The sequence below is a fragment of the Notothenia coriiceps genome, unplaced genomic scaffold (assembly GCF_000735185.1).
Source record: "Notothenia coriiceps isolate Sejong01 unplaced genomic scaffold, NC01 NC01_scaffold00017743, whole genome shotgun sequence".
In the NCBI taxonomy this organism is placed as follows: Eukaryota; Metazoa; Chordata; class Actinopteri; order Perciformes; family Nototheniidae; genus Notothenia; species Notothenia coriiceps.
This window is the reverse complement of record NW_011350444.1, coordinates 3,543-18,535: the sequence shown is the minus strand read 5'-3', so window position 1 is coordinate 18,535 and position 14,993 is coordinate 3,543. Positions and strand designations below refer to the sequence as shown.

The following is a 14,993-nucleotide window of genomic DNA, read 5'->3' as shown; positions in this document are numbered from 1 at the left end:
GGGAAAAAACCCGATCATGCCCTCGCTCTCACTGTCTAAGTGAACGGTGACTGTAAAAACTACACTGCGCATGCTCAGAGTATTGTCCTATTTAATGTGTGTGGCAAAAAAATAATGACCATAGGGGCAGAGTGCTGCCGTCCCCACCATACGTCATCTCACATAATTCAGAGCTGATTGGCTGTAAGTACGTGTGCCGCGAAAAGTGTGGTGTGTGAAGAGGAGACGAGAGAGGTGCAGTGACGCGTCCTAAAACCCGGAAGTAAGCTGCGCATTGTTTCCCTCGACAAAAAAGCAATGAGATTTCTCCATAGGATTTTAGAAAATATCTCGAAATAAGATCTATGGAAAACGCACCTGTTAGATAAATGCACATTTTGTTCAGCCGGATAATATCCACATGTCTACCCTACTTTTATAATTTTCCAATCATAAATTTATCGATCATAAATCTGTCGATTAGATTTATGATAGACTTTTGAAACGACAAGAAGATAAGGAGGACTTTTGCAAAAAAGTAAGAGATCTTTGTCCAGAAGGATAGGCAAATGGACTTGATCTTCAAGTCAAGGTAAAACCACCATTTTATTGAAAATGGGATCTTACTAAGAGAGAACAATTCAATATTTAAATGATACAATTACATTTTTTGGGTATCCTTTTGTTGAACTGTCTGTTTAAAATTAATCAAAGCATCAGACAAAAAAAGCTTTTGAAAATAATATTTTTTGATTTAGGTCAAAATATAATATTTGTAAACCTGAAGAGTGAGTGCCAGTGCCTCACCAGCCATGAACCTCATTGCACGTCACTGCAGAAGCCATGGGCGTAATTTCCACTGGGGACAGGGGGGACATGTCCCCCCCCCACTTTTCATAATCCTATTTGTGTCCCCCCCAATATTTAAATGTGTTTATTATTATTTTTTTACGCAAGCGGTTATCGTCACGGAGAGCGTCTGTGTGTGAGTGGCACGAGCTCATCTTGTGAGAGAGAGATAGAAAGAGAGAGAGACAGAGAGACATTGAGAGTCAAGGGGGTTGTTGTTAGCATCTGGTGCTAGCTCGGAGCTAACGGAGATTAGAAGCTGTTTCAACAATAAGGAGAGGGAGAATCCTCTCCTGTCGGACTGAGAGAGATAACTTCAGCTGGAAGTGGTAGATTTTTTCCGGTTGTGTATTTTCAAATTCTAGCACACTCGCGCTGGTTTCTCCAAAATTACCTACCGCACCTTTAAGAAATCCTTCCAATGTGTACTATAGGTCAGTACAACATAAAAAACACAGTTTGAAAGGGGAGTGATTAGTCAAATATGCATAAATAAAAAGAAAGAATGAATAGGTGAGATAAAGATAGGAGAGAGGAGTTTATCAATGATTTGTTATTGCTTGTGATATTCTAATGATTTTTTGATTATTGAAACACAGTTCAGTTTCATATGAGTGTTGAGAACTGTATCCATACATCTCTTATTGTTGCCCTCAAAGTGCACCAGATTGATGCTTTTAACTTCAGTTTAAAGAAAAAATCTTATTATATACACTACACATTTTTCTTGGATTTGTTAACACTATAGTCCCTAATATATTTGTAGAAAGGCAGGAAATGGAATTAAATTGAGAAAATGTTTCATTGCGGAGGACCCCCTGTTTTGTGTCCCCCCCACTTCTCAAACCAAAGTTACACCCTTGGCAGAAGCTTATATATAAACATCTACGTTTTTTGTGCACCACCACTTTTGTAAATTTGTGCCACTGGATATGGCCCTATAATATATTGTTAAAATATAGAATAATAGGTGAGCTTTAACGAAGTCAGCAAAATGGACAGTAAAACAGCAAAACTCGCACAGTAATGGCAAAACTTACAGCTTTGAAGTTGGTTGTGTAGTCACGGAGAGTTGGTATGGACCCATTCTTTGTCTCAGTTAAAGAGATATCCAGCTGTGCAGGGTTGAGCTGCCCATTTTGTGACACAATCGCCGATGGTCCTGGATATCATATGGTGTATGCCTGATGTTCATTGGCAAGTTTGGCAGGGGTTACCATGGTCACTGTATGGTTTGCTCCGACCGACCAAAACATTATTATTGACGTCAAAGAGTATAAATCGTATCCGCTGTATTTTGACACTGGTTCTCGAATAGGTGGAGAGGGGGAAACATTTGAAGTTTGTTTATGCTTACACCTTGGGAGTCTCTTCAAACCGGTACAAACATATTTAGGTGTAGCAGCAAGAGCATTTGGCATCCTCTGTGACCTTGAACGCGTTCAAAAAACATTGACTTTAGAGACAAGGAACCAAAAATGTTAAAATGCTAAGGATTTATTCCTTTACCACTCTTATCAACAGAGAGCGAATAGACACTGGTTCTCGTTATGATTTAAATAACGCATTTGTAATTAACAGTGGCGGAAATGCGCCTGAATAACAGCCATTAAAATGTAATGTTGATGAGACTGTTTTAGGCTTGACCGCACCTAATCTGGCTGCATCCGCGTCATAGCTTTAACCAGAGGTGCACGCGCTGCACCGCGCGGACTACTGTCAGAAACAAGCACGATCAGACTTTCATTCGATGTTTATAGCAAACTGGGCAATGAAGCATTTTTGCACTAAAGGTTGTCATTTATCCATTGGCATTGTGTGAACGGACATTGCAGTTAATGAAAAGAAAGAAACGTGCGAGTGCCAGTTATTGCTCGTGCTTCAAACATGGAATAAACGCGGCATGTACACTAATGTGAATAACTTGATAACCAAGGAATAAAGCACGATTACAAGCGCCTTCATTGTCATTTTAGTCAAAGAACCAACTGTGCATCGCTGTCATCTTTTGAAAAGGCTGCGGTGTTTTTTTAATCTACAGTTCTGTTAGCCAGCCCAATGCAGTGGACGTTACCTCTCTCCAGGCAGAGCGGCTCTGTCATGGCCGCCATGTCTGCTTCCTTGGCAGGGTGATAGTAAGAGGACATCATTCTGGTCTCCTCCGGTCCAAGCTGCCTGTCTAACACTCCGTATTTGAGCAGAAACTGGTTCACAGATATGCGTGTTCCATCTTCGAAGAAAGCATGCAAGGGTCGGTAGCAGGGTGAGGCTCAGCGTCCTGTGCTCACTGCGGGCTGTATATTGAGCAGCTCAGCATCTTCTGGAAGAACCAGGAGCGCGCTTCAACTGCGCGCATTTAAAGCCGAGCCAAATAACTACATGTCATATTCCAATACAAATGTCCACACAACATTATTGATGCTGTTCAAATCAATTGTGAACATATTGTTACATGTTCAAGTACAGTATGCCAGCTTACTTTTGTACTGCATTTAGATGATTGAAATGGTTACTTTAAAGATTGAAATGAAGTCACAATAAGGAGCTCTGGCTTTAAGCCACACCTTTATTAAAATGACTATGCAAATCTAACATACAAGCAGCAGACATAATTTAAAAAAAACTTTATTCCAGAATGAATAAACAGAACAGCCCTCAATTTTCACAGAGTACTACATTTCCTTCAATATCACAAACATTGGAGAGATTTGTCACTTAGTTTCAAATGAGCATACAATCTAACTGCTTAATGATTCAGAAATAAAAGACAAAACAATCTACCCATCTAAAAAGTATAGCTTGTGTTTTTACACTTCATCCCAAGCCAAGTGAAAAGAAAAAACCTACCAGTTTGCAGCCAAGGCAATCTGATAACATTAAGGGGCACGGATTAGTTGGGCAAAGCAGGAGAGCTGCAACTATAGTGAGATCAATTAGTTAAGTGATTTAACTGTGCGTGCAACAATAGGAACATTTCAACAGATTCTGAAAGATGGGAGGTGAGGTGGCTACATGCCTTAAACTGAAGTAGCCCTGACATCCTTTAGGGTTAGGGCCAATTCAGAGTATGAGAACATGTATGAGCGGGAGCCTGCTGGAAGAAGATCTCAGTACTCCTCTCCTGGGGCCTCCATCTTGTAGCCATTTTCACTGGAACCATAGCCATCAGCGGATGGCACAGACTGCTGGTCGATCATCCCGTCCTGACTGTACTCATCCATGTGTGGAGGCGCTCCCCCCTCATCCTCATTGCCCATGTCATCTTGGGGTAGCGCATCATCTCGTAGGGAGCCTTGGCGCTCCTCTCTGCGTTCCCCCCTGTCTCTCTCCCCCCGCTCCCTCTTGTGCTCCCTGTCTTTGTCACGGTCTCCCCTGCGTCTGTCTCTGTCTCTGTGGCTTCGCCTGCGGTCTCTTTCCTTTTCTTTACGCTCTTCCATGCCCTCACCCACTTCACCCTCATGTTCCTCCAGCACCCGCTCCCCACCCTCCGCAGCCCCGTCTGCTTGACTGACTTCCTCCCCTTCCAGACCTTTGCCCCTCTCCCTGTCTCTCTTACGATCTCTGCTCTTGCTCCTTCTCTTCCGTTCTCGACTCCTCTCCCTACTCCTGCTGTCTTCTCCCCCTGCTCCGCCACGTTCCTTCTCTCGCTCCCGACGCCGGGTACTACCAATGCTATCCTCCACTGCTCCAACCGGTCTTTCTCTCTCCCTCTCTCGAGAACGGGTACGCCTACGGCGTTCGCGGGAACGGGACCTTCGGCGTTCTCTGTCCTTGTCCTTGTCTCTGTCACGCTCCCGGCTGCGCTCCCTCCGCTCCCCTCGCTCCCGATCACTAAGAGCAGGTCAAATGAAAGACAGTTTTACAAAAAAAGCGAATTTTTTTTATACTAAATCAGATCTTACAAAGTACTTACCCGCCAATAGGCCGATCGTCATAACGTGATGCATCATCTCGGCCTGAGTGCTTGATGTTGACATCGGCTCCCCCTCTCCTAGTACCACCCAATCCACCACCTAGTTAAAGGAAGAAAAGGAAAAAGATAAATATGTGTCAACTTGAGACCATAGCATCAATCATCATACTTGGCTTTGTCGGCAAACACCCAATGTGTGCCATACAACATTTGAGTCATCCTAGTGGAGGTGCTGACTTGTAATTAGCTTTGACAAACCTAAGTCTCAAAATGTCCAAACTAATCAAATGTAGCATGTTTATGAAGGGGGTTGGAAAGAGCAACAGGAAAGGAAGCAGTGATGGTGAGAGGTTGGTGTTAAGCTGCTGCTCTGCAGTTTCTGAGAGTGACAAGAGCCTGTGAATAATATCTATGCGGTAGGTATCTTGAGGTTAAGAGGTAATCATTGAGATATAATTCGTAACTTCATAGTGTAGAGTATGTATGTAAACAAATAACAGATTTAAGAATGAACCACAACACGCCAGTTAAGGTGACACTCCGACACCCTGGGTTTTTCTTTACAGGACTTCACCATTTGTACAAACACATTTGAGCTGTAAATGAGAAGTAGCTGACCTAGCCGGCGAGGGTGCCATCCTTTGACAGTGCGTCCTCGTTCCACATCCACCAACACTCTCCTACCGTCGATTTTCTTCCCATCTGCATGTTTGTAGGCGGCTGGAGAAGAAAAATGGAGAAAGGGAAAGGCAGACGTGAGATATTTATATGACTATCAATGTGGCCAAGGAAAAAACAGTGCATTATTATACTGACCAGGAGCAGGCGAGGCCGAGATGGCTGCTCTCTGGGTAAAAGCCGAAGGAAATGGGAGCAGACTTCCTTCCACCCGATGAGTGACTTCTATGTTACACTTTTTACTGCATCTTTTAAATACCCAGCTCTATATTTATCAATGATAGTAGTAATCCTATATATTTCTTAAAGTACTGTTATCATTGCAACTTAATATATCGGGTACCAATATGTGACTCTTTTTTTTTTACAGGTTGAATTTTTGGAAAAATCACAAATTTCTATCATATTAGTAAAACATGGTATGAGGTTTTTGTACAAAATTTAGACACTATTTGGCCATGACAAAAGCTCGGCAGATAACCCAATAACAGCATGTCACTAGTCAGGGAAATCGAATGCATCTTAAACTTTTTTTATTTTCATTGAATACATTGGCATGGTATTAGAATGTTCTATGATAGCAGCTTTGATCTCTGGAGATATTTTAAAAGCTTTATGGGAGATCAACATTGATAATAAAAGGGGGCTCCGACATTTGGCAGATTTCAAACCTCGTATCTATTTAGACCTAGTACCACACCTCGTTCCATTATACCACACAATAGTCTCTGATCCATCTGTGAAAAATGAAAGTTGACATCTGGCTCATCCTGGCTGCTACACTGGTCTGTAGTAGTGACGATCCCTGAGGAGAAAACTGAACATCCAAGAGCAGGTTCTTACCAAAACCCATCAGTAATCACAGTCCGAGGGCCTTACCAAATCCTCAAATACACATTCTGAGGGCCTTACCAAACTCCCTCACTCATACTATACAGAGGTCTTACCATGCTCTCTCACTAAAGGGCCTTTTAAAGTCACTGCCCCATTCTTAGGGCCTTTCCAAACTCCCCCAGCACCAGAATACACATACCATTACCAGACCTCTATCAGGGGCCTTACCAGCACCCCCCCCACCCCCCTTTATTAGCTCACTTATGATGAGATCATTCATCCAATGATAGGGCCTTACCAAACCCCCACCAGTCCTAGCAAAACTGAAAAAACAACATTGTCTTTTGTAAACCTACAAATTCAATGAAGTCTTGTTCACTGACATGTTGTTGATCTAAAGTGTTGTGAAATATCAGTAATCCAATGTCTCAACCTATTTACTGACATGAAACTGTAGAAACAATTTCTTTAACATTTTTGACTATACTATTGTTATGAGTTCATGTGTGAAGCTACAAAAACTAGTGTCTACCTTTGTTATGTAGTGAAGACATGTATGGAAAGCCCATTTAGCAGAGTTACAAAAATAATTCCCCTCATCGACCATTTCTATTAAAGCCAGCTCAGTCCCATTAGTTTGGACAGTATTGTACATCAACCCCAGCCGGATTGAATATTTTATAAATGAAAAGGGGTCGTGGCTAATTAGCACCTACAACCTGCCGGACAGAGAACATTTTGCTCCAAAATAATTGGCAGATTAGGGAATAAAGTCACAGAAAGGTTTATAAGTATAAATTGTGACACAAAAGTATGGATTGACATGCACAGGATAATAAAATAAACTGTTTGGATAAGATAAATGTGCCTGCACACAGTGCCAAACTGACATGAAGATTTAATATACTTTTTCAAAATTATTAATCAACAGTCAATGCAGGCTACATTTTCTGTACAGCCTACATAGTTACAGAATACTAAAGAACCTACCACATATGTTTCTGTATTTAAAAAGGAATAAACTCATGAGAATCATTTTACTGATGTGGCTTCCCTGCTGGATTAAATTACAACTAACTCCACAAGAATGTGCAAGGACTTACAGCTGTGTAACATTTCACCCTCCCTTTGCCCTTGCATACAGCTAAATTATTGCTATTGAGAAGCATACGCCCTACTGAGGTGGCTTCAACAAAATAGGCAAAATCATTGGGTAACATTTAAAAAGCTAGTGGTCAGGGGTGCGTTCAATGGTCAAAGCCTAACATCCAAGTAGTAGTTACTGCAGTAAAAGCCCTTTAAGGCTTGCAAAGTAATACACTTTACCCATTGAACGTAGCTCCTCTTTCCTATGTAGGAGATGGAGGGTGGAAAGAAATCTTACCCATCATACAAACCCATTATACCAACCATATACTGAGCTGTGGTAGTAGGGTGTAGATGTATCATAACCATCATCATCTGCCAGCCAGCTCTGGCCAATAGCCATCACAGATTGGCGGCTGCAGTGGCAATGAGAACAACACACAGTTAATATACTGTTTAGCCCCACATCCCCCTCAGTTCACCCCCTGATGTGACGACATGATGCTGTGGTCTTGACGAGGCCATTTTATATCTTAGAATGGTGTTATTGGGCTAGATTGCACCATTCACTCGTCTAATGACAGTACTCCCTATTCAATATGGCATCACCATCAGTTTAAAATCTACTCTAACTCAGTAAATTGAACCAATCTCACATTGACCAGGTTTGAAGACTACCAATAAACACGTTTGCCAAAACAAGCTAGGTTTCCAACAGTCCTTAAAAAATTTTTGGCCAACAAGCTATTGATGCTTGGTGACCAATATGACCATTGTGCTTACCATCACAGTCCCACCAGGAAAGATGATCTTCCACAGAGCTACCACGCTTAACAGTTTAAGACCGTGTGCCCTTTGAAAGGCCAGAGGTTGAGGTTCACAGATGAAAGACAGTTCTACCTCTTGATCCTCCCTCTTTTCCCAGAATGCCCCACTGAATGAAGTGGTTCCCCTCCTCAACCAGACTATTAGTCAACCAATGACACGCATCAAACACAGACACACACATCACACAACCACCACTCTGGTTTCAACATGCAATTGGAAAAACATAAATCTGGTAAAGTACTCTGATTCAATAAACCATATATTTGGTTTGATTAGATGGTAGTCACCCTTGTAAGGGAGAATGTTGACAACCCAGGATCATTCCCTAAAATATCAATATAGTAAAAAGGAGAGGGGGTTCAACTGAAGAGCCTGCCTGCATGTCAGACATCAGTCTTCATAAATCTGTGATCATACATCATCATGGTTTTGGCTGAGAGCTCTTAATATTGGTACTCACAGTGCATGTCTCGTTCATGCTCATACTCAATGAATGCATAGCCCCTAGGCTTTCCGGTCCTCTTGTTGTAGACTATGTAAATCTGAAACAAACAGGAATGGAGGCATTAGTTGGCTGTGGAATTCATCTTTACCCAAACCGATCTACCACACCCATTAGATATACAGGCCACACACTTTAGTTGAATCCAAACCAGCTGAAACTTAACAATAATAAAATATAGACTTGTTTAATATGCCATCTATAAACATCTTTCTGTAAATACTTTTGTGACCTTAAACTGTTTATTTTCTAATGGTGATTAAGCGATTAAAGCCATGTGAAGATTTGCAGCACTTTAATTGCTCAAGTTTGACAGCAGCCGTCAGCTGTTTTTACTTGTGTCATTTAACCAAGACACACTGGCTAGGAGGCAGGGCTTATGTCCATGTAGATACCAAAAAAAGTGGACTAAACAGCGGATAAACTGTGGCGCGCTTACACTAATTGCGCCGCATAAGCGCACAATAGTGTGCCGCAGTTGCGCTTCAGATGAGGCCCCCTCATAACTGCATGAACCCGTATGGCACAATACAACTCAGACTGGCTTACCAGTACGTCAATCAAGTGGAAAATGCCATAGTAAGGATGGATGATAGGCTAACTTTAAAAAATATATGTATATATTTTTTTCTTTTTAATTTTCAATGTCATGCGATCTTCCCACACTACCTTTGCGATCGACCGGTCGATTGCGATAGACGTATTGGGCACCCCTGCCATAGACAGTCTGTAGTTTGTACATTCAGAACTTTTCTCCAGTTTCTGAACAGATATGAGGAGCTGTGAGCTCTGTGTGCTAACATCTAATGTTTTGGTGTGAACGTACCTTCAGACTTGCAGTTTTATTAACAACAGTGTTAAAATGTGATTTAAATCGCAATTTCTGCTAAACTGACGATGCACAACTGAATCTATTTAAGAATAAATATTCAAACTAATCGGGAAGTGTACACAATGTATGTTTCCTATCTTTGCTGCTTAGGTATTTTGTTTTAAACACAACAATGACAGACTATGGAAAAACATTTATATTAATGGATTTAATGTCTTGGCTTGCCGTACAGTACTTGCAGGAAGATGTTATGGCTACTAATTGAGGAATTAAGAGTATATAATCAGTTGGTGTAATTAATGTTACGTTTGTACAGGTCTCAAGATGTGAGAAACAGAAACTGAACATACCCGCTTGATGGGACCATAGACCTCAAACTCACGGCGAAGCTTGGACTCTGTAGTATCATAGTTCTACAGCAGAAACAGAATAACATTAGACATAAACCAAATATTAAATCACATTACCTTTGTCTACAGACCACATTTCAAAACACAAATTCATTTGTTTCAACATACTCACCACTCGTGCTACAAACAAAGTCTTGAAGGCATCCCCTTGTGCATTGGGATCATTATGGGGGTCCCCTGACATAAGGCAAATAGTAAAATGAAATTAGTTCACAACAAGTAACCATATACAGTGAAAAAGCATAAATTGTACGGCACTAGAAAAACGTACAAAGCTTGAGCTCCGTCTCCACCACTGCTTGTCTCCTCTCAATCTTCTCTCGCCTCTGCAAAACAAAACATTTGCAGGAAATGGTCAATCTTCCACAACTGTACAGACACCCATGTTTCAGAAACAATCGTATCAAAAGCAGCTGTAAACTGAACATTTGTGGTAGAATCATGAATGAATCAGGTCAAGTAAGTCAGTAAAAAAATTAATAATACAATATTTGTAATTCTATATCGACATATGTAACTGGAACACTGTCTGCATTACAACTGGACATTGCTAGTCTTTGCTAGAAAAAAATTCCCCCTCTCGGGATTAGGGGTGTTGAAAATAATCGTTTCTACGATGCATTGCGATGCGGACGTGGATGATTCGGTATCGATGCAATGGCGGAAGATAATCGATTATAGCGTAGTAACGTTGCTTCCTGATTTTCCGGCCGCGGCTTTACTATAACGTTTTTTTTCCTGTCACTTTAATATCAAATCGGTCGGTGACGCAGAGATCAGGGAACAGACGTGACAGCGGCACAGCGACACCACACACGGAGCAGTCTGCTTTCTCCACCAACACAAGAACACCAGTCCAGAACCAACAGCAGAAGGACCCGCTCTGAATCACTCCGTGTCGTTGCGGCTCAGAGACACAGGGATATGTTTTTCAAAAATAATTGCGTTACAATCATGTCAGGTTTTTGGTGGATTTAATTAAGTCTTGGATTGCAGAGTATGAATGTCCTCTAGCAATTTGCAGACGATATATACGTGTGTAAAATTTGTGAAGGCAGGAGGAAAAAAGCTTCCGCGATCACCGCCCCCTCTCCGTTCCTCCAAACCCCGCCCCCTCCCTGAAAATAATGAGTGAAAGGCTGATAGTGACCTGATAAAAACTTTATTATTCACTTAATCACTGAGATATAATGAAGCTAACTTAATCTCATACATTCATGGGATTTATGTAACAGTAAGACAGAGAATGTAAGTGTGCACCCACATGCAGTATTTTTGTTTGTATATGCTATTGTAAATACTCCTGTTGTCTGCTGTGTTCAGACTCAAGTCTTGTGTGTGATGCCACATTCAGGACATTCAGTGTCCTTTTTTTAACAGAAGACTGTTGCTAGAAGCTGCAGCTAGACTGCAGAAGCATTATTTTTTTGTTTTTGAGGATGGAAGAATTTCACACACAGATATAGGGAGGCTAGACCTATACAATTCATTTAATTTGGTTTATAAATTAATGTCAATACATTTATGTTATTGATTTCTGAAGCACTTTCTAAATAATAAAAAGAGAGTTCATATGTATTTACTGCATGTATGCATTGATGAAAAATAAGCCATGTGCAGTAATATAGAAAATTGAGGATGCAACGCATTGGTATGAATAGTGATGCATCGTGATGCATCGGGATATCGAATTGAATCAAATCGTTGACAGGATAATCGTAATCGAATCGTGAGACCAGTGAAGACACCTTATGTTTTTTTTTTGTTTCTGGTCTTGTGGAAAATTCCACTGGTCCCCCGCACTCCAAGACCCAAGACCGCCACACGTACCTCCCCAAATCAGGCTCACTCCTCACGAGCTCGCACCTCCTACACAACTCCGTGCTCTGTATTATCTTTTTTTACCATTATGTTATTCAATATCTACACGACTATGGCTCCAGTAGCTATCTAATTTTTTAGAACCCGACACCACAGAACTCGGGCCAGGCGTAAAGGGCGACTTCTCTCCCTGGGTTTTGTTTATAGGAATCGCATAACAGTGAAACACCAGTCCAGGTGCCTCTGCCTCATTCGTCGACCGCGGGGGCAACTGTTGTGTGTCCGTAGGGTGCGGCGCCGCCGGATAATATGTGTGGCATTTCGGATGTCCCGCGCGCTCGCCGATAACTCACAAGACTTCCCAGTTACCTCACAACAGAACATATAGAGCAGAAGAGGACTCCTCTCAAGTGATTATGTGATCACTCCCTTCAGCCTCCGCTCAATAGCCGCCTTCACACACACAAAGAGGGTTGAGTGTACTGGCTTTTGTCTATTATTCCCAGTCTCAAAAGTGTCATTAATATCTATTTTTGCTCGAGGTTCCGTAATACGTTGAACTAAACTTCGCACCACACATCACTCCCCCGTCTTGACACACACATCCACTATTGTCCACAGGGCTTGACACGCCCTGACCGTGTGTGTCGTAAAAAATAATAAACAGCGGGCGTAGGGTGGTCGTAACTCTTACGATACAGGCGCGTAAACTCAACTATCAGCGCCGTCTTCCGCTAGCCAAGCGACTGTCGGCCGTGGGCGGAAAATAAATAATATAACAGATTTGCCGGTAGTACATTCAACGCCGACTGTCCGCTGTGTCTCCAGGGGGTTCGGGGGGTAGGGCACTCGTCAAGTGCTCGCCGCAGGTATCACAGAGGGGGCAAGTGGCGCTTGGTGGGGCAGGTGGGTCATTTTGTAAATGGGGTGATGTGGTTGACCCCAACATCACGCTTAGTGTGCTGTTTGCCTACCTAATTTGCACACAGAAAAAAAAATCGGTGGTTTACAACCCTTTTTAATTTACCTATTTTACGTGCCTAATAATAATAATACGAGCGGTGAGCTAAGCCGCCCTGTGATCCAGGTGGCGCAAAGGGGCGTCGCCCGGCGGGGGGCAACTGTCGGTGAGCGGACCGCGACCCACGTCACCGGTGACCGGTAGCGCCTGGGTGCCACCCTGGCATGCTTCACCCGGCCAGCCTATTTCAGTCGATTCGTCGTAGGGCGGGTGAGGGGGCAACTGTTAAATCGATCACCACTGGCTTCCACCCCGGGGGCCAGCTCTCAGCGCGCCCGGGACTAAAAATCAGGGTCCAGGTCGGTGACCGATGTACTGCGCATACTAGCGCGGTAATTAAGCTGCGGTGGATTAAGGATTTGAAGATTGTCTACGTTGTATTTGGCCTCGAGAAGTCGGAGTATACTCCCGAGAGTCGTGTGCGAAGTTTTAATTTGACAGTAGCGACAGACTCGACGACGACACGCACGGGGTAGCACGTATAATGTACCGTCTACGACCCTAGGACTTCGCCACCGGTCGCCTCGCCACACCTTACTGGCCCGCCCAAGGTGTGGTATTAACCGCCTGACACTTCTTTGCTCTTCTAATCTTTAATCAGGTTGGTAACTTCCCTCGTCTAAATTACCAAATAGTTTCATGTTATAGGTTTTAGTCAAGTCTATTTGCCAAAAGTTCCCCTCGTTATAAATGAGTTAACTTACCCAAACCTAGGACTACCCCCTTTTGAGCACAGTGGTCCGAGAAATATCGCTGACAGGCGTACCGGCCCGGTAGATCATAACATCACCCGTTACTTTCGAGTGGACGACCAACGGGCTAGCCGTTTAACATAATTATGTCATAGTACGTCGACGCCTAGGTCATTACTAACTGGGCTGCCATTTTGATTTGTATAGATATTGGATCAAAAATTCCATACAACTCTCCATTAAGTTTTATTCGATCCACACTATAAATTGGACTTCACACAAGTGCGAACGTACACTAGTACGTCTCGACGCACAGCTGAGCAGTCGTCCGTCGACTAGAAAGAGGCAGGTCTAATCTGAAGTGTTCAGCGCAAATACAGTATGCTAGTCTAGGTCGATTCAAATCGAATTACTATACTTATGACGAATAATTGTCTTGTGGATTTGTTATTCACAACCTACCTTGACCCACTCCGTGTTTCATAATCGGCTGTCGTAATACGTAAACAAAATGTACGGTGACCCGGCCTTGGGACTCCGTAATGTTGCCTAGTTCAGCCGTGTTAGTGGGTTATGTCCTTAGAGAAAGAGGTGTAAATTCACAATCTGTAATCTTAACTGATAAGAACAGACAGTGTATGAGAAGAACAGACAGTGTATTCACCCGTTGACTTCGCCATAAACACCCGAATTTCCCTTTTAATTAACACTGGCTTCTCTAATCTAAACGGCCGGTTGCCCTTGAGACTGCAGCGGTAACAAACATACGAAGGCCCTAGCGCAGCCGGAGGAGAGCTGACGACGAGCCCAGACGAGCCAGTCGAAGGCCTACTCCTCCGTAAGCAAGTTGGTTTGAATGTCAATCTATTCTGCAATGTTTGTACAAAATTGTCCCCGGTATTATCACATTTTACCAAACAGAACCCGTCAACTACATGTTGTACTATACATTTTTACGAATACATGTGAAAAAGTAGGCATTGCACATTTCACAGGCATACTGCGACATTGACTATTTCATACAACCGAATAGTCCGATACGTCGAGTATCGTTCGGCTCGCACCATTCTGTTCGCTTGTTTGCTCTCTCTCTCTCTTACTTCTTATTTTAACTTTTTGCGACAACATTATAACAACCATCCTTAGACCTACGATCGTCGCGATCGCTTATCTGCTTCATGTAGTAAGATTCTGGCCCAACGTCCTTTCTTAGGACAGTCTAACGCTCCGAGTCACTCCATTGTTCTGAGAGACTCACAGATCTATCAAGTAAAAATCACGCGTAAACAGAGTCCCGGTAGAGTTTTGCGAAATCTACGGTTGTTTAATACAGTTGTGAATAAAGTGTTCATGTGAGGAAATATTAATAGATTCTATCTAGGTCAAACTTATAGTAATGGTTACAGTCATTAGGTTAAACAAATTTTCAACGTCTCTATGTTTTTATACGGTATTAATTTAGTAGTCCATTTTATTCTATGACTACGGTGATGTTTTTACTATTGAAGGTACGATAAACAATAACCATAATCCCGACACGTAGAAGTT

At 42.5% G+C, this 14,993-nt stretch overlaps 1 protein-coding gene across 1 annotated transcript in view; it reads right to left on the bottom strand.

Moving 5' to 3' along the window:
• Window positions 1–3,366: 3,366 nt before the first annotated feature.
• snrnp70 (small nuclear ribonucleoprotein 70 (U1)) overlaps window positions 3,367–14,993 on the bottom strand; it is a 14,477-nt gene continuing 2,850 nt past the window's right edge. The window contains exons 4-10 of the mRNA XM_010777081.1: window positions 10,183–10,237; window positions 10,024–10,088; window positions 9,852–9,914; window positions 8,628–8,709; window positions 5,360–5,461; window positions 4,742–4,841; window positions 3,367–4,659 (exon numbers count right to left, since the gene is read on the bottom strand). Coding sequence (XP_010775383.1) covers window positions 3,936–4,659; window positions 4,742–4,841; window positions 5,360–5,461; window positions 8,628–8,709; window positions 9,852–9,914; window positions 10,024–10,088; window positions 10,183–10,237 — 1,191 coding nt within the window. The 3' untranslated portion in view covers window positions 3,367–3,935. The remainder of the gene's footprint in view (window positions 4,660–4,741; window positions 4,842–5,359; window positions 5,462–8,627; window positions 8,710–9,851; window positions 9,915–10,023; window positions 10,089–10,182; window positions 10,238–14,993) is intronic.